General features: G+C 36.3%; 1 protein-coding gene across 3 annotated transcripts; it reads left to right on the top strand.

The window, feature by feature from the left end:
* The first annotated feature begins 394 nt into the window (after window positions 1-394).
* LOC105044189 (peroxisome biogenesis protein 12) lies at window positions 395-17,723 on the top strand. 3 transcript variants are annotated; one of them, XM_073255372.1, is made up of 10 exons: window positions 395-682; window positions 4,674-4,779; window positions 7,726-7,874; window positions 8,981-9,233; window positions 11,808-11,917; window positions 12,436-12,510; window positions 12,714-12,800; window positions 14,579-14,665; window positions 16,998-17,125; window positions 17,218-17,723. In XM_073255372.1, the coding sequence occupies exons 1-10, from the start codon at window positions 575-577 to the stop codon at window positions 17,240-17,242; spliced, it is 1,128 nt and encodes a 375-aa protein (XP_073111473.1). In that variant the 5' UTR covers window positions 395-574; the 3' UTR covers window positions 17,243-17,723. The 3 variants fall into 3 exon arrangements, with proteins under 3 accessions (XP_073111473.1, XP_073111472.1, XP_010920304.1); XM_073255371.1 differs by having other exon boundaries at window positions 396-682; window positions 16,988-17,112; XM_010922002.3 differs by having other exon boundaries at window positions 397-682; window positions 16,988-17,125.
* The last annotated feature ends 237 nt before the right edge of the window (window positions 17,724-17,960 follow it).

Below are 17,960 nucleotides of genomic sequence, written 5' to 3'. Positions count from 1 at the left end.
TTAAATTTCACTCAAAATTAAAATTTTAATTTATTTATTAATTTTAAATTTTAAAATTTTTTTCCCATTATTTCACAGTTTTTTTTTTTTTTTTTGAAAAAATTGAAAACGCCATCGTGAATGGCGTCTTTAAAAACGCCATTCAAAATGATATTTTTAAAGCGCCATTCAACATGGCATTTTTAAAGATGTCATTTATTTAGAATTTTTTTTTTTTTTTTTTTTAGAATGATATCATCGTGAAAAAAATTAGTGACGTGAAAGGAGAAAAAATATCATTCAAAATAATATTTTTCTCTTCTGCATTAATTTGATAAAAAAAGTTTGCTTTTAAATTATTTTGATATTTAAGTTTTTTTTTTATTATTCTGGAAAAGTACTCAGAAATGTTTACTTTGCCAAAAGGAAAGAAAAAGGAGGAACCGACAGCCATCGGCGTTGCACTGGAAGTTGCGGGCAAGATTGAAGAAGAGCGCCAGAAATTAGGAATACTCCTCCTCCCCGTCTCTCTCTGGATTCGAAGAAAGAAGCGAAACCCTAATCCTAATCTTTGATCGCGGAGGAAGAGGAGGAGATGCTGTTCCAGGTGGGAGGGCAGGGGACGCGGCCGACCTTCTTCGAGATGGCTGCCGCGCAACAGCTCCCTGCCAGCCTCAGGGCCGCCCTCACCTACTCCCTCGGGGTAATCCCCTCCCCCCTTATCCCCCTTTTCTTGGGTTCCGGTTCGCTCCTTTTTGTTCCAATTCACACTAGGGTTTTGTAAAATCCTTCTCTGTCGATCCATTTAGACTTTGGCCTCTCTTGATTGCCATGTATCCTTTGTGACTGTGTCTGGCGGTGTTTCAACTGGAAAGCACTGGAAGGAGAAATTTTTTGCCTCCAAGAATTCTGCTATAGCGAATAATATTACTGGTTCTGTCTCATTGCTATATAGTTCTTGCTCAATTATCTCTCTTATGAAGTGGACCGATACGATATAAATTACTCTCTTGGAGAGGCAAAGTTAGAGGAAAATAGTGTTAAATAGATTAATTTTGTTTTCCTGATGGACCTTATAATTGTCATTTTCTTTACTGCTCCGAGTCAGATTGAAAAATAGATTTCTGTGACTGAATTTGATTAAAAAGATTTCAGTTAGACAGGTCAATGTTTCATAGTTTGTTATCAGTAAAAGAAAAAACTGTTTAAGCTTTTGAAGTTTATAAGTGAATGTAATCCTTTTTTAGTCATTTCAACAACTGTTTTTTTGACAATAGAAATCTATGGATCGAGTCTTGTAAGGGTTGCCAGAGATTGATTAGGTCAATCGTATATACATATAGTCGTTCAGGGAAAGCAGCTACAGTGCCTTACCAAAAGAACTTAAACTTTCTAAAATGATGTAAATATTGCAAAGAAATAAGTCACTAAGTGGAGAAATAATAACTCACAGGTAGAGAAACAACAAAGAGATTGATTACATCAAAGAAATATGTACGTTGAGAAAACTTCTCTAGAGTAGAATGCCGTGCTAGAGAACTGGATAAATTGATATGGGACTAGAATTGCAGAATCCTCTTTATGTTCAATTGATCTTCTTCAAGGTGGAATGAATGTCATGTTGGAGAACTTTCGACCAGATCATGGATGCAAAATTCTCTCAATGCTCATCATGGTGCAAAGAAGAGGTTTAGAAGCCTTGACTGATGTTAGGATTGTCAAGTGTCTCTGTGTGTAGAGTGTGTCTGTTCCCAAATAAAACCTCTTTCCCGTCTTATGCTCTTATGATATATATAGACAGTTATTTCTAGCAATAACTACTTTTTTTTTAATGGTTCCTTGTCTTGATAACTCCTTGGTGATTACGGTAATTATTTGCAGAATCGCTCACTCTTATCTTGATAACTTTTTAAAAGGTAAGGCAAACCAATACCAATAGGCATGCCAGTCGGTTTTGTGCCATACTAAGCCGTGGTGTATAGGAACTAGAGGGAGGGGGGAGAGAGAGGGCTGGAGAGGAAGAAGGAGAGGGAGAGGGAGGAAGGGAGAGAGGATTGAATCTATGCCCCCGATCGAAAAGCCCTCAAGGGTTTGGGTTTTGCTCACCTGCTTTTCCTTCTTCTTCTAGAGTCTCAAGAGAGGGAGGGAGAGAGAGAGAATCGAAGCTGTGCCTTCGATCAAGAAGTTCTCAAGGGTCAGGGTCTGGGATAGGGTTTTGCCCGCCTGCTGGCTTCTTCTACTTTTAGAGTCTCCACAGGGATAGAGAGAGGAGAGGGGACTCAATTGGCCGGGATGTTCTTGTTGTCATCAACAGAGACCAAGAGCTTTGAACATGGCATCAAGAGAGTTGGAGGGCTTCAAGCCTTCATTTCGGAGTCAAGGAGGTTGGTAATCGAGGGCCTTTAAAGAAAAAAAAAAAAAAGATAGCTAGTTCGGCATGGTTCAGCTTACCTTGATGTAATCTTTTAACTCAATATAGCCTCTTGTATAAGTGACAAGTGGCTGAACATGGTTCTTTCAAATGTCATGCATAAATAATTAACCAATTCTTGATTGGCCATGTGTTTGATCATTTATTATAGTTGGTTAAAGATCACCTAATTTTGGGTGCAAACACAACATGGTAAGAGAAAAGGCCAACTTGAAGAAGACAATCATGTTGCAAGAATTATGACCTCTAAACTTTGGAGAGCTTATTTAAGAAAACGAGGCTAATGATATCAGATGCAAGCACACATGAATGTAAGATCTACAAGATGCAGATGTTAGATACATCTTAGCATGAAGCATTGCCCACTTGCTCCTAAAAAAAATTTATATTAATAATATGGTTCTAAAAGCTGTATGTAAACATGAAAGAATCATAGAAGTTGAAGAGCCATCCTTTTTAAATTTTTTTTACTACCATGGTTTAATTTGCATAAATAGCAATAATTTGCTGTCTACTCTTGTAGTCCTACTATGATGATTTTTTTTTTAATGGCAATTTGGAGAATGATGAGATATGGACAAATAGATTTGATAAGAATGCTCTGACTCAAATCTGACGGTGATAATGATGCTAAACGTCAGAAAACTTGAGTTTGAAGGGACACCCCAGCATAAGATTTAAAACATACTTACATAATCAACCTTGGCTCAGAGGTTGATTACATGGTTGATTCAATTGTTGTATATGGAAAAGAGTTTGGGCGTTGATATCTAGTAGTGACCATGAGGTCAACTATTTTAATTTATGTTTTTGCTTGTTATGGATTTTTTTTTCTTATGATTATCTTATCTTAGATTTTGAAGTCCAGATGGAGTAGATTTGGTTTTTCAAACTGTATTTTGGTTAGGATTAACTGAACAAATATAGAGGTACATCTGTCACTGGTTTGGGCCGATTCCGTTGGTCATATCTATGGTAGGTAATTGCGCCTGAGGGTCTTTTGTAACCCCCTTCCCCCTGGAAAAAGAAAGAACAAAAAAAAGTGTCTATACATGGCTCCAAGGACCCAAACATTTTGCCACCCTTTCCTTTTATTTTATCTCTTGCTAACTTTGGTAAGCTGTATGTCTGTAGGAGAGGCAGGGTTTTCTTCCTTTATATTTTTTGCGTCCACTGCTAAAAGGAATCCATTGTGTTGCCTGTATAATGTTCATGACTATGTTGTGTAGAATTTCATTTAGTATTTATAATTGAGTGATCCTCACCACTTGTGTGATGACCGATGACCCATGGTTGAACAGATACTGTTCTACAAGTGCCACTTCCCAGGCTTAAAGTTGCTGATGCCTAGTTCATTTTGTTCATCTGTCGATCTATTTTCTTCTGGTTAATGCCCAAAGTATATTATTTTTCTAAATTTATGTGGTTAACTCTAACCTAAACTTATAATCTCATTTACCTTAAGTAGATGTCAGCTATGCAACAAAATTCTATGATACCAAAGATTCATTCCTTCATGAGATCCTTCAACGTGATACCAACCTAAGAGTCATAATTTCGTGGTTGAAATCTTCATTCCCTTTTTATTTCCCATTAAATTTACAAATTCATGTTTCATGCTGTTTAAATATCACTTACACTTACATTTGGATTTAATTGTATACTCGCCCATCTAAACCTAATTTTCCTTCCCCTTCTTATTCATTTAATATTAACTGTCCAAATTCCTTTTACCTTATTGCAAGTGAGGATCATAGTACAGAGTATCCCTTGTGTTGGAGTTGGACAGGTGTATGATACTTGTTTCTGTGCCATAAGTAACTGAATACTCCACAACCCAAGAAGCAGAGCTTTGCACTGGCAGCAAACAAGTCTATTGCCAAAATCTGTCTATTTGAGATTAGAATAGCTTGTAAGGATGCATTATCCACTAAATTTTGTACATGGAACCTCGATACTACTGCCAATGATAATGAATATCTACGACAGAATCTCTCCAATTACCATCAGTGCCAAACTTTACAATGAATCTTATGGTGTTAACAAAGCCAATCTCGCTAAAATGTTTTATTGGCTGATGATGCTTTTGTAATGAGGTCACTATTCCTAATTTGTATTTTGATTTGACACAGGTTACATGATTAATTAATAATGAAACTTCATCATTCTGTCTTTGTGGTCCTTTGTCATTTTTCTATCTCAAATGCTTCTTGCAGTACCTATGCAAGAAAATGCTTATTGACATTCCCGTTGAGAGTTGCAGGTATTTGCCTTAAGAAGACCATTCCTTCACAAGGTGTTAGATTACGATGATGAATTCTTTGCCTTGTTGATGATGGTGCTTGAAGCTCACAGTTTACGAACCACAGGTTCTTCTTTATTATCTTTTGTATGATTCCATTCTATTTTTCTGAAACCATGTATATCGAGTAGTTATTTTCTTTTAGTAGCAGATTAAGAGACTGCAATATTTGGAATCAAGTACGAGTTCTGTCCCCCTTTCTTCTGAGTTTATTACAAGGATATGCAATCCTTATCCAAAACATGTCTCTCTCAAGACATATCTCTATTATAGCCTTTGTGTTGGATGATAGGCAGGATTGGCCATCTTAGTAGCAGAAAACTTCTACTTAGGGTGTTGCACCTGCTTCTGAAACTCATTCCTACACACTTTCCTTATGTCCTCTTTTTTTGGATTTCAACTTCAGAACTCCCAAGCTCACTCGTGCTTTGGGTAACCAGTGACCATCTCATGCATGTTCACTTACATCTTTGTTCCCCATATTTTTCTCCCGGTAATGTTTTGAACTACTTCTGTACTTCATGAACTGAAACCTTTGAACTGGCAAAAGATTTAAAGCAAATCTCGGCTGTTTTTTCAGTTTAAATTCAATTCTTTGCCATGTTCTTTTTATTAGCTCACTTGCTATGCAATCATTTTTACCAGACCAAACTATCTGTATGAATATATTAGATGGATTGCAGCTATTTGGTAAAACATATCTGGAGCTTGTTTATTTGCTAATGCAAATTTCTCATCATATCTTCTGAATATCCACCACCTGAATTTAATTGTTAGAACATGAAATGCCAGAATTTTGTATTGATTGAAACCAAGAGATGAAACCTAAGAACTTGAGAACTTTGTATTGATATCCCAAAATTCTCTCGAACGTCGGAAAATAAATCTGTTGAATTCCAGACAACCAGATACTTACAAATTTTTCTGCTGAAATCCTACATAATCTTAGTTTATGGAATCTATGGATAAACAACCAAAAAATTGAAACAAATTGCTTATATATTTAATTTGCCCCTGGATAAGTGTTATTGAGAGCTTTGGAACCTAAAGATTTCACATTTGTTGAAACATAAAATCATGTTATGCATATAAGTTAATGCACCTTGAATTTATCTATGATTCCACTTGACATTTGAATACAGTTAAGCTCTGCTCTATCTTCAGCTTTTTCATTTCAAGTTTCTGATTATTTCTACTTCCGACCTGGACATTCCCTCTAATTAGTATATTTAGGAAAACATGTTTCCTAAGTGTAAGCAATAATTTTATCCTCTATTAAAATGCTCAGGCCATCTTAGTTAAAAAAATAAAGCAAAATGTTATTAGCTTATTATCTTTGGCAACAATAAGGACTTCAGCCATACACTAAGCTTATAGAATGCTGCAGCAGTTCTGTTGCCTTGTTCCAATGTGACTTATGTTGCTAACAAAAGTTAATTGTGCAAGCTAATGTATCTCATGGCAGTTCAATTAAAGATGATAAGCTGTGCATTCTTCTCACTTCAAATAAATAAATATATTTATTTGTGAAGTGCAACTAGAAAGTTGGCATAGATTTGCATGATTGCAATCCTTGGATATGGTCTATCAGCATGCGTGGAAGTTGCAACCTTGATACATGTTAGTGGATGAACCGTACCATAATTTATTTTCAATTTTATAGATTGCAGTGGGAACGGAAATGGAAGTGGTTAAAATACATTATAACAACATCTAAGTGAAAAACTAAAACTTCTCAGACAGAGGAAATGACAATTTCTATGGTGTTCCTGTTTGAAAGTGACACTGGGAACAAGGGCAGGTCAAGAATAGTTTGACCCTATGGTTTAGGCTTGTGTATAAGACATCAACTACTAAGTATATTTTTGAGGAATGAGGCAGGGAAAATGTCTTGATTGATGTTTTGTAAAACTAGGAAGGACTGAGTGGAACAAGGATTTTGGAAGTATAGGAGTTACTTTGATTAAGGGAAAAATAATAGTGAAATAATTGAGATTGTATGGGCATATGAAACAAAGACCTAAGGAGGCTTTGGTAAGGATAGGTGCTCTATATATGTTTTAGGATCTAGAAAGAGGAGAGCGAGAGTTGCATATGATAGATCTATTTGCTTGTGCTAACATATTTATGCTTTACCAGTTAAGCTCTTCCTGCTATTGTAATGCGGTATAGTTTTTTTTTGGAATTTGCTGATTTTATGTATTTTATTATTCAAGCTTGCCTTTGATATTTAATCAAACAATAAAGATATTTGAACAAACAATATATAAAGAAACAAAAACATAATTTAATTAAAAATATATTTTGTCCTACATATCCCATATCTCCCTTTTCCTCTATTGTTGAGCTAGACACTTGGATACATGTCCAAATTCACTTCTCCTACGTCATATCTTTGTCCATGCAATACTGTCCCTAAATAATGTTTTATTATAGTTTGGTGCGCTCTTATAGAATTTGGTTAAGCCAAAAAACTGTGAGAGCATTTGCAAAATAGAAACTGAATCTATGAAAGTGACCGGGAGGAACCGCATGTTCTTTCTTTTTTAAGATATGCCACTCATTAGGTACAAAGTCCATCCATAGATATCAACTAATAGCCAGTGGAGGTGAACCTTATTTGAAAAATGTGAGATTATAAATTTAAATCCATGTCACTGTTCCTGAATGTTGTTCTTCTCAATCCATACAATTTTTTCATAATGCCACTTACTTAAGTTATCTGCAACAATTGACACCTTTTAAACTGTTTTTCACTTTTTCTGAGATATGTAAAGGGGCAGCTTTAATTCTTCGTTTAGACTGCATGATTCTGCATTTGGCTGATGATATTATTACTTTGCATCATAAGGCAGTGGTAGAATGCATGAATGTACATTTTTATGCTCTGCAAGGATATGTTTGGTTTTACTTTGGGGTTTCATTATGTAGGAATAAAATTTGTGGATTTCTGGTTGAAGGATTTTCAGGTCTGCTATTGGGTAATACATGTTTTATGTATGTTCTATTTCAGATGCTTCTTTCTCAGAGTCCTTATATGGTCTGCGAAGGAGAGCAGTGAAGATTACCCACAAAAAGCATTCTTCTAATATGGAGTCTAATGATAAAATCCAGCATTCGGGACTGGAGAAGCACCAAAAAGTTATCTCAGTTGCATTTCTGGTATCAGATTCTGCTTTCAGCTATTCAACTGCACTTTTTTGTTGATACTTTCTTGATACACTTCTGATGTTGATAAAATTGGTGCTGTCCCATTGATCCTGCCAGACCATAATGTTTGCCTTTTTTTTTTTTTTTTTTCAGATTTTAATTCTCTTGTCCTAGATTTTACTCACAAAGAAGATATATTTACATTGTCAGTTTATCAGGACAAAAAATCATGTTTTTTTAGAAGCTGCAATTAATTTTGTTTGTATATCAAATTCTGGGAACATCTATACAGCAGTTAAAGTTGTGAACCTTCTACGTAGGGTGGTAATGGGTGGGTTCAGGTTCAGGGTGCGTCTGGCTATATCCATAGCCAAACCCTAAGTGAGCTAGAGCCTCTACCAGTATTCTGTAGCGAACTTGATAATATTCTGGCAGCATCAGGTATTTGATAGCTGCAAGGTACCTGTTAGATTGTCTCAGATGCATTCCTGTCAGCTTTGGAAAATTACTTTACTCTTTCATTGAGTCTTATTTTATTTGATTAACAATGTCCCCCTTTAAGCATGAAATCTGCAGGTGAACCACATTAGTAGTTAATGCCTTGAGAATTTAGGAAAAACATGAAGAAAAAGGGGTGAATGTGAGGCAGACTCTAACCATCTTTTCATGACATTATTGCTAAGGCTTGTTGGTGGTGCTGCTGCCATTGCCGCTATGAGATAAAGGGAACCTAGGTCAGAGATATATAATTACATATATATGCACAGAAACATACATGCCTGCCTATATGCCTGCTTGCTAGCTTGATCTATTATGTGGATCATGCTGTGCTTTTAAATTTGAAGTAGTACCACATCAAGCATTAGAAAGTAAAGCTTCTTCTTCTTGGTCTTTTAAGGGCAAGACAGGGTGAAACCCAGTAATTTTACCAAGAGAAAAATTAGTTAAAAATCAGGAGAAATACTAACAATCTTCTTCCATTAAACAAATATGCTTCTGTATTTACACAATAAAAAGCTTCTAGCTTTCAAGCATCATTATTATTTGATTGGTACTTCAATTAAAACTTGCAAAGCATTTTAAATGTAACATCCTGTCATTTGATTGAATTGTTGTAGGTCATTTTGCCTTATATAAAATCAAAGCTTCATTCTATTTACAACAAAGAAAGGGAAGCAAGGCTTCAAGCAAGTCTTTGGGGCCATGATGATGATGGATTGGATGAGTCAAACTTTCTCCTGGATCCAGGAGAGAGCTCTCATTCACAAGTTGAATCTTTGAGGATTGAAGGATCAAGCTTGACACACATGAAAAAGAGAATTATGGCAATTATTGCTGCTTGCTACCCTTGGATTCATGCAACCAATGAGGGTAGGTAATTTTCTTAAGCTGCTGGTGATATCATCTACAAGTTTGTTAATGGTTCTCCATTTAAATGTATCAGTATCATATAAGCATTTGACCATGTGACTTATTTAAATTACACTTATTCTTGCATGAAACCTCCTATGGATGTTTATTTAGATTTGATGTAAATGATGAACCCACTTAATATATTTTCCAGGGTTTCAAGTTTGAAGAGTCACACAACCATCTTTAACAATTGAATGGGTTCACTTTTTGCAGAATTACAACATATAGTGCTTGCTTAGTAGATCATTTACTAAGTCAGGAAGTTTTGTGGTAACTTAGATTAAAAAGTATTCTTCGATATCAGTTCTCTGTATTCAAGATTTCTGCTAGACGTCACATTTGTTTGGGGGGGGGGGGACAGTTAACTTAAGATCCCTTTGTCGAAGTTTGTGTCTAGAAAATTTGTTAACCTTGTACTTTGCTTGGTTAAACTTTTTATGAACTTCCAATTCCATTTGTATATTTTAATTTCTTATGTTTAATTTTGTTGTCATATGTGAATTCAATTAATGAAAGGCTGAGCTAGTTTGAGGTTTATCAGATCTGTTTACTTTTTAATGCTATTTCTTTGGATGATTTTTTTTTTAAAATGCATGCGTAAAATTTTCTGCTCATCTGGGAATTATTTTAACAACCAATATGACCTTGTTCCATTCTGTAACAGTTCACAGCTTTGAAAAATATGGCTTATAAGTCCTAATTAAACAGAGATAATTAGATTCCTAATATTAACTCAGATTGTTAGCACTGATTGTATTTTTTACATATTCTTTTTATTTGTTTAATACAAAGGAATGAGTTTTTACTGCTTACTTTGTACTTCACTATCTATTTTCTATCTTTAAGAGCCTTAGAGAAATAGTTGAATCAAAGCAAAGAAATTGATCTCCTTCAAAAAGATGGATGCAGAAAGATTATGGGGATTGCTTACAACAAAATTATTTATAAAGCATTTTTTCTTTTTTGGTTTAATAGATGCATTTGGTGAGCATGGAATAACTTGTTGCTGTTGTAACCATTGTCACTATGATTTGGAGTTCCCTCGGTGTATGTGTGTATTGTAGAAGTCAAGGGGTATTTCAAAAAGTCCTTGCATCATTGTTTCGTACACCTTGCCTTTGTCTTCAGATGAATGGACCTGCCATTGAACTGAAAAAATACCTCTTTTAACTCTCCTCCATCACCATAATGGAAAGGATGGATTTTTTGAATTTTAATCCTTCCAAAATGGAATATCTGGAAGTAGGTTTATTTAGTTTATTTATGTAATTCAATTGGACAGATTCAAGAGGAAGGAGCCTTTGATGGGTGAGTCATTTCATAATGTGCATTGCATGTGATGGATTTTAGTGTAACTGTAAAAGTTGTTTTTGATACCTGTGTTCTATCAATCAATGAGGTTTGGGAAATATATATTTTCTTTTATTATTATTTTTTGCTATCAATTTTTTTATTTGGGCAAAGTAATTAGCATTTACAGTTGACTTGTTCATAAGTGAGGAGTATATGATGTACAGTTTCAGAAGTGAGGAATGGCATAGGAAATGCTCATGATTTATTTAAGATGGAGTATTTCATGGATGAAAATTCTGATCTCACCAGAACAATGAAATGCTTGGAAGTAGAGCTCTTCCATCCACCACGGCTTTTTCTTCTAAATTTATGTAAATTGGTTGGCATGTGTTGCAATTAATTGATTCAATGGGGAGTATTTGATAGATGGCTATGTTCTCATGTGCTCATCAGTGTATTGTGTGAATATTGAGGTAAAATAACAAATCGCTACTACTCTGCATCACTAGTATTCTCACCCACTCCTAGCAACTATATCCTGGATGATATGTTAAGCATAAGTTGACATATTTGAAGTACATGTTATTGAAAATAAGATTGACAGTTTCCAATTTAAAATTTTTGTGCTATTGCTTTGATTAAGAGTGGGTGTGGATCATGGATATCAAATTGTTGGGTATATAAGGGGTGGCACCCTTTTCTTGAAGAATCCACAAGTTATATGTGAATAAGATCCTTCAGCCAAGTTATGGCTGGGGGTAATTTATATTGATATATGTGTAACAAGCTTCTAATTAAGATATATCGTGCTTTCTTTAATCTAGCTAGTACTGGCAAATAACAAGGTTTCTGTGTACTTTGATCTCTTCTGATGCTATTAGATTTTTCTGCTATTTAGCTTTGTGAACGTTTGTGGTCATTCTTTTCCTAATGAAGGGCTAATATTAGTGGTATATAAAAGTTCTATAGTTAAATTGTCTTTTGTTTTCCTATACCAGTAACTATGTTAAAGTGGATCTGGATTGTAAGTCCTTTCTTGAATTATTATGAATAGATTTTTCTTATGCTTATTTGTAGCCACCAATCAAATAGTACCTCCCTCTCAGAAGCAGCTGCGTGTCATACTGAGGTCCCTGCCAAAACCAAAATGATGTCATTGAACTGGATTTTCAGCCCTTTCTGTGTGTAAATATTATATAATGATCCTATATTCTCAAGTAGCTTAATTATTCTTTGCAGGATTGTCATTTGCTTATCAACTATTGTATCTGTTGGATGCTACTGGCTTTTATGGTCCAGGTCTTCATGCACTTGGGGTTCATGTATGTCGTGCCACAGGACAAGAACTGGTATGAAAACTTTCGAAAGTGTTAATTGTTCTCCCTTTTGAATTCAGTCACTTTGATGACATGCTAGGAGCCTAGGGCATTGGTATGCTGCGGGGCACATGCATACACATATATACATGCTTGCATGCATTTATATATATTTATACACGTGTGTACCATGTGTGTTTGTGTGCACATGCTTGCATACTTATCTTAAAAGGCTAAGGCTTTTACAATGTTTTACCATTGCTCCTATAATTTTTTTTCTGCTTGCTGAAACTTTATATGCTTATGCTACATATGGATGCTTTATATTATAATCTCTTCAGTCACCTTTTTTTTTTTCTCTTCTGTAAGTGGAAGATGTTGATGTTTGCACCTTACTCATGATTTCAAGATATAATAATCTCATATGAATAAAATGTTACTAGAAACTTGCACAGCATGAAGATCAATATCTTTTAAGATCAGAGCATTATGCCTTACCACTTATCTCAAGCTTTTTTTTTTCTTTTTTTCAAAAATGAATGTCAAGGTAGATGGATTCCTCTTCTAGAATTTCAAGGATCAGAAGTCGTGAACTTGAAAGACTGAGGGGCCCTCCGTGGTTGAAGGTATATCATTTCTATATTCAAAATTATATGAATGTAATCAGTTACTTGCAACAATAGTGCATGAGATTAATATTCTGTCTGTTTCAAAAATATATGAATGTAATCAGTTTTATTTAATAGTAGTGTTTGAGATTGACAGACTCTTTGTGATCTTTTCCCTTATAGATATAAGACTCATTTTGTGGCTTGTCTGATCTGTGCAGGCAGTTCAGAGAGTTCTGCTTAGCTGCATATACACAACACTGGATTATGCACAAACTGGTCTAATTGCTGCAGTATTTTTTTTCAAGGTTAGTAGACCTTACCTAATTTTTGAAATTCCAAATGTAGTTTGCATGAATGCATCTTACTTCACGCAAATTTAAGCACATCCTTTTCTTGATCTAGCGATTTTGGCAATTTGTTATAACCAGCCTGTAGGTGCTTCATCTCTTTATCATACAATAATTTTTTCCAGAATTTAGGGCATTCTTTGATTAAATATTATATTTGAGTATTTTATGCATCATTCATATTTTTTATGTCCTTTTGATTTTGAAAAAAATAGTAGGACATTTTGCATTTATAGCCATTCACATTTTCATAATTGTAGAGATGGCCTATTTTACTTTTTTCAGGATTGGCTGTTTTTCTATTTCTTTGACCTAATTGCCTCTGGTCTGATTAGCATAAACAATGTGCATCCAATTATCAAATTTTGCACTTTCAAATATTGTGCATCAGTTAGTAAAGTGTGCACCCTCAAGGTGCATACACTGATCCACCTTTGATGTTTATGAAAGTGTCCACCAGTTAGTCCAAATGTATTTATCATGTATATAATGCACCAGTTTGTCTAAAGTGTGTGTACCATGGATTATATACCTCTTTTTCAATGTGTGCTGGATAATTTAAATATGTGCAACTAGTCATTTTAGATCTGAAGGACTTGTTAAACATACGCTAGATGTGTGCACATAGTCTAAATGTGTGCACTTAGTCTAAATGTGTGTGCTGCTTAATAATCGCTTGAGTCCTGTTTAATCTATGGATCATATAGTGTGGGGCTGGGGCAATTTGGGCTGAAATATTGAAATGACCTATCATGCAATTTCTGCAAATCTGAAAAATTGTGTGGTCTTCTATGCAAAATACCCAAAATAGTATGGTGGCTGGCTGGCAGCAAATTTTCTCTAATGGAAGCAAGCTATTTTCTGTGGGTTTTCAAATATTTTCATCATGTTCAGCATTTGATATCGCCACTAATTCCTTGGGTTTGTTTGCTTATTCAAATAAGCATTGCACTAAATGCTGATAAAGTATTTTCCATTTACGTACCATAAAATGATATTCTATGCTATCCACTTTTATCAGCTTCAATAAAGACAAAATGGGTCCTTTCCTGCCATTAATTTATGCATATCCATGCATTATTCCTTGTTATTATTTGATGTGAGCCTTGCATGCAGAAAGATGCATTCTGAAACAAAAATAACTGTTTTGGAGCGGATTTGACTTAGCAATGTGGTGGAGTGGATGAGACACCCTCTCTTTGATATGCCTTATCATGTCTGAAATGCAATTCTTTGTTCTTTTCCTTTTTGCCTCCAATCTGCAACTGCTACTTTTGTGTCTTTTCCTTCGGTGCTGTTGTTTCATGTATGGTGTTGTGTCACAAGGATGGTTTTTCCATGATTGATCTGGTCACCTTTGCATGTTCATAGTATTGAAGACACATCCACTTTATTAAGTTATGATATGATTGGTCCCAATATGGTCTAATAAAGGTTTATGAATGTGCCTTTTTAAATGTCATTTCCCTTTCTCCTTCTCCTAATTTCTGTTTCTGATGCATGTCTTTCTGAAGGTTTACATGGATTTAAGTATTGATTAATGGGTGAACTTTATTCTAGCTTCATCTACTTAATGTTAAAAAGTAATAGAAAGACTGCAAGATGTTTATACCTGTTCTGAATAAGTATCTACCTAGAAATTATGGCTGAAGGTTCTTTACTTTTCTTCTTTTTCCTGTACCATACTCTTTTATTCTTCTACATATATATTCCACTTTGGTGGTTATCTCATGCAGATGATGGAGTGGTGGTACCAATCTGCTGAAGAAAGAATGTCAGCACCAACCGTGTATCCCCCACCTCCTCCTCCACCTCCCCCAAAGGTAAGCTTGTCTTTCATGCTACAAGGCAGTCTTGAACTTTCTTCCAAAATAATAAAGCCTTTTTGTTGACTGTTATCATAATGATACTCTCTCTCTCTCTCTCTCTCTCTCTCTCTCTCTACTTCTTTGCTTGCTGTTCTGGGCATCTTTGCTACGTAATTATTATATCCATGACATGCATATCCTTGTATTATACAACACGTCTGATTTGGATCTGTATTGTGATATTAAGATACTTGCATGATATTTGTTGACTAAGTAGACATGCATATATAGATGCAAGTCTGTACCAACTTTGCTTTGGTCTTGGATCTCATTTTGAAACACCTTACTGGATCAGTTCAGTTCTGTGTGATCAGTTCAGTTCTAAGTCAAGGGGTGGGTTAACTTTTCTTTCCTCAACCGAACCAATCTATTTTTATAATGTTACATGTATAATGTTTGTAGCGTGCGTGTGTGTGTGGATGTGAGGGTAAGATGTTATCTCATTGTTTGTTGTAGTGTAGACTCATAGTTTATGCTCATTTTCATGGAATGCTGTACCATGCCGAACCGGCCGGTACACCGTGTCGAACCTAACTAGCCAGTACACCCCGTACCGAGCCGGACCGATGGGGAACGAGCACGGTTCGGCTGGTTCAAACGGTATACCGGCGGAGGAGGGAGGAAAAGAGAGGGAAAGTGAGAAAGAGAGAGAGAGAGAGGAGGAGAGGGGGGAGCCGCTGGAGGCCGACAGTGGCCTGCTGCAGCCACTGGAGGGCCACGAAAGCATTCGCAGCTCGTCAGCTCGCCCGATAGGGCTTTGAAACGAGTGAGAAAGAGAAGAGAAGGGGGGAGATCACCGAAGATGTGAGCGGGCGGCATCGCGGTCACGGAATAGGGGCTGTCGTCTCTGTTCATGCGACCCCTTTTTTTAAAAACGAAGATCAACAGTGAAGCCGACAAACCATTTGCTGGCTTCACTGTTTAAAAGATTTTTTAAAAAAATTAAAATCAATGAAGCCGGCAAACCATTTGCCGGCTTCACTTAAGTTTCGGTTTTTAAAAAAAAATCGTGAAATAGGGGCATCGCTCTTGTTTCACGTCCACGGCGTCGTGCGTGAGCGCGGTGCGGCGCAGCGCGCGTTGACAGCGCTGTCGGGCAGCCACGGCGGCTAGCTGGAGGCCGTCCTGTAGCCCCGCCCCCTCCTTCCCCTCCTTTTCTGTCTTTTTCCCCTTTTTTCTCTCTATTTCTCTCTTTCTCTCTTTTTTTTCTCTCGATTCGGGTTTGGTGCCTTCATCGGTTTGCTGCCGGTTCGATACGGTACGGAACCATATCGAACCGTACCGTCGGTCGGCTGAAACGGCCGTCGGTACCGAGACGGTGAACCTTGCTCATTTCATTTAATAAATTATGTTTTTTTGGTGCCATATTATTTTCAGGACTTAGTTTATGTTTTTGGGGTTAGTTGTTATATGGTGTTGTGAAATAAATTTTTGTTGGTTTATGCTGTTCACTTCTGAATGGATTTCCTTTTAGAGAATCAATGTATCATTTTGTGTTTTTTTTTTTTAATAATTTTTTGGCACCATGGGAACCTGTGGATTTTGGTTGAGTTGGTTTGGTTTTGTTCCAAAATTGACCAGTTTAGCTTTGGTTCCGGTCATGGAATGTCGTACCGTTTGGTATGGGGCATGTCGTACCATATCTGTCTCGTACTGGTACACCGTTTCGGAGCATTCCAACATTGCCGTACCGTATCGAACCACATACCGACATTATAGTAGGATTTTGCCAGTATAGGGTCGGGTACCGGGACGGCGAATCTTGGTTCTAATACTCGGAAACCAATTGGGATTGGTTTTTTCCTAGAATCTGGGACATTTACTACCTGAACCATGTGCTGTTGTTGATCAAAAACCTTTAAGTAGATGCATTCAGAGTCTTGTTTTCTCTGTTCTGGTTTAAATGGTGATCATCATTATTCTGATTATTAAATTGGCAAGGAAACTGGAATAGAATATCTGAGCAGATGGCCTGGAAGTTTTTTTGTCACCAGATTATTTATTCACATTGGCAAACTAAACAATGCAAAGGAATTGTTGAACCTAGATTCTTCAGTATCATAGCTCTATTAAGTTACTTATTTTTTCATACTGTGTAATATTTTAATGATGTAATTAGGCAACCATAGTCTTCCAAATAGTGGTACATTTTTTATAGATTTGAAAATGATTTCCTGATCTTTTTTCTTGAGCTGAAATGATCTCACAGATAGAAGGCTGGAATATGGAGTTGCTTTCTCATTCATGATTTTTGTTTGCTTGATTGCTTAACCACAGGTTGCTGAAGATGGAATTCCATTGCCACCGGAAAGGACTTTGTGCCCGCTCTGCTCCCAGAAACGGGTCAATCCATCGGTTATTGCTGTTTCTGGTTTTGTTTTCTGCTATGCTTGCATATTTAAGTATGTGTCACAGGCAAGTCCTCAGACTTTTAACAATTTTGTCATGAGATGGAATACCTTTTACCGTGCATCCTGACGTTCTAAGCTTTGCTTTCAAAATGACAGTACAAACGGTGCCCTGTCACATTGATGCCGGCAACAGTCGAGCATATCAGGAGACTCTTCCATGATTTATAGTTCAAGTAACCGAAGCTTTATAAAATTGCAGTGAAGATCTGATCGGATATGCACCCAAAATCCGAGAGAAAAATTACTGTTTCTTTGCTGGACAAATAATGGGAGGTCCTCTAGTTTGTGCCTAGCATGGGTGCCATCAAAAGAATTGTAACTGTTTTTTGCCCAGTTCTGTGATGACAAGCAGCTTCTGATAGAAGTTCAATTCATTATTTGTTCACAAGCTATGGAATTATTTTCTCTATTAAGAGAGCTTGGTGGAAAATCTACCATCCATGAGGAACTTTCCTGGTTCCTTCTAGGTCGCACAGGGCTATCTCGTGGTGTAACCCCTAATCCAATTTTCAAATAGTTGAGTTGATAGGCCTCTGTACATCAAAGACTGTTGATTAGATCTGCATCATGAAAGAAAGTGTTGAATGTGCAGCATTCCTCTATATGTCAGAATGGTTAAACATGTGCCTGTTTGTATACTTTGTTGTATGCTGGGGATGATGGGGGGTAACTAAAGATTCTAGTTAATTGGTGGTTGATGCATTGCCTGTCAATGCTGAATGAGTTCTGAATTGGCCAGTAGAACGATGTTTTCTTATTGTATTGATGCAATGTAGAAAGCATGTATGATGCGTTGGTGCTAATTTTGAAAATTATCTAGATGCGATGCACCTGGGGCA

This window comes from Elaeis guineensis, chromosome 4 (assembly GCF_000442705.2).
Source record: "Elaeis guineensis isolate ETL-2024a chromosome 4, EG11, whole genome shotgun sequence".
Taxonomy (NCBI): Eukaryota; Viridiplantae; Streptophyta; class Magnoliopsida; order Arecales; family Arecaceae; genus Elaeis; species Elaeis guineensis.
The sequence above is the reverse complement of the archived record's forward strand: the minus strand, read 5'-3'. Positions and strand labels throughout refer to the sequence as shown.

What these genes read in the sequence shown, in the direction of transcription:
- LOC105044189 (XM_010922002.3), top strand. Translation starts at nt 575, where the DNA reads ATGCTGTTCCAGGTGGGAGGGCAGGGGACGCGGCCGACCTTCTTCGAG. An exon ending in TTATCTCAGTTGCATTTCTG is followed by an intron (nt 7,875 to 8,980) that starts GTATCAGATTCT and finishes GAATTGTTGTAG; the next exon opens with GTCATTTTGCCTTATATAAA. An exon ending in CTCCTCCACCTCCCCCAAAG is followed by an intron (nt 14,666 to 16,987) that starts GTAAGCTTGTCT and finishes GCTTAACCACAG; the next exon opens with GTTGCTGAAGATGGAATTCC.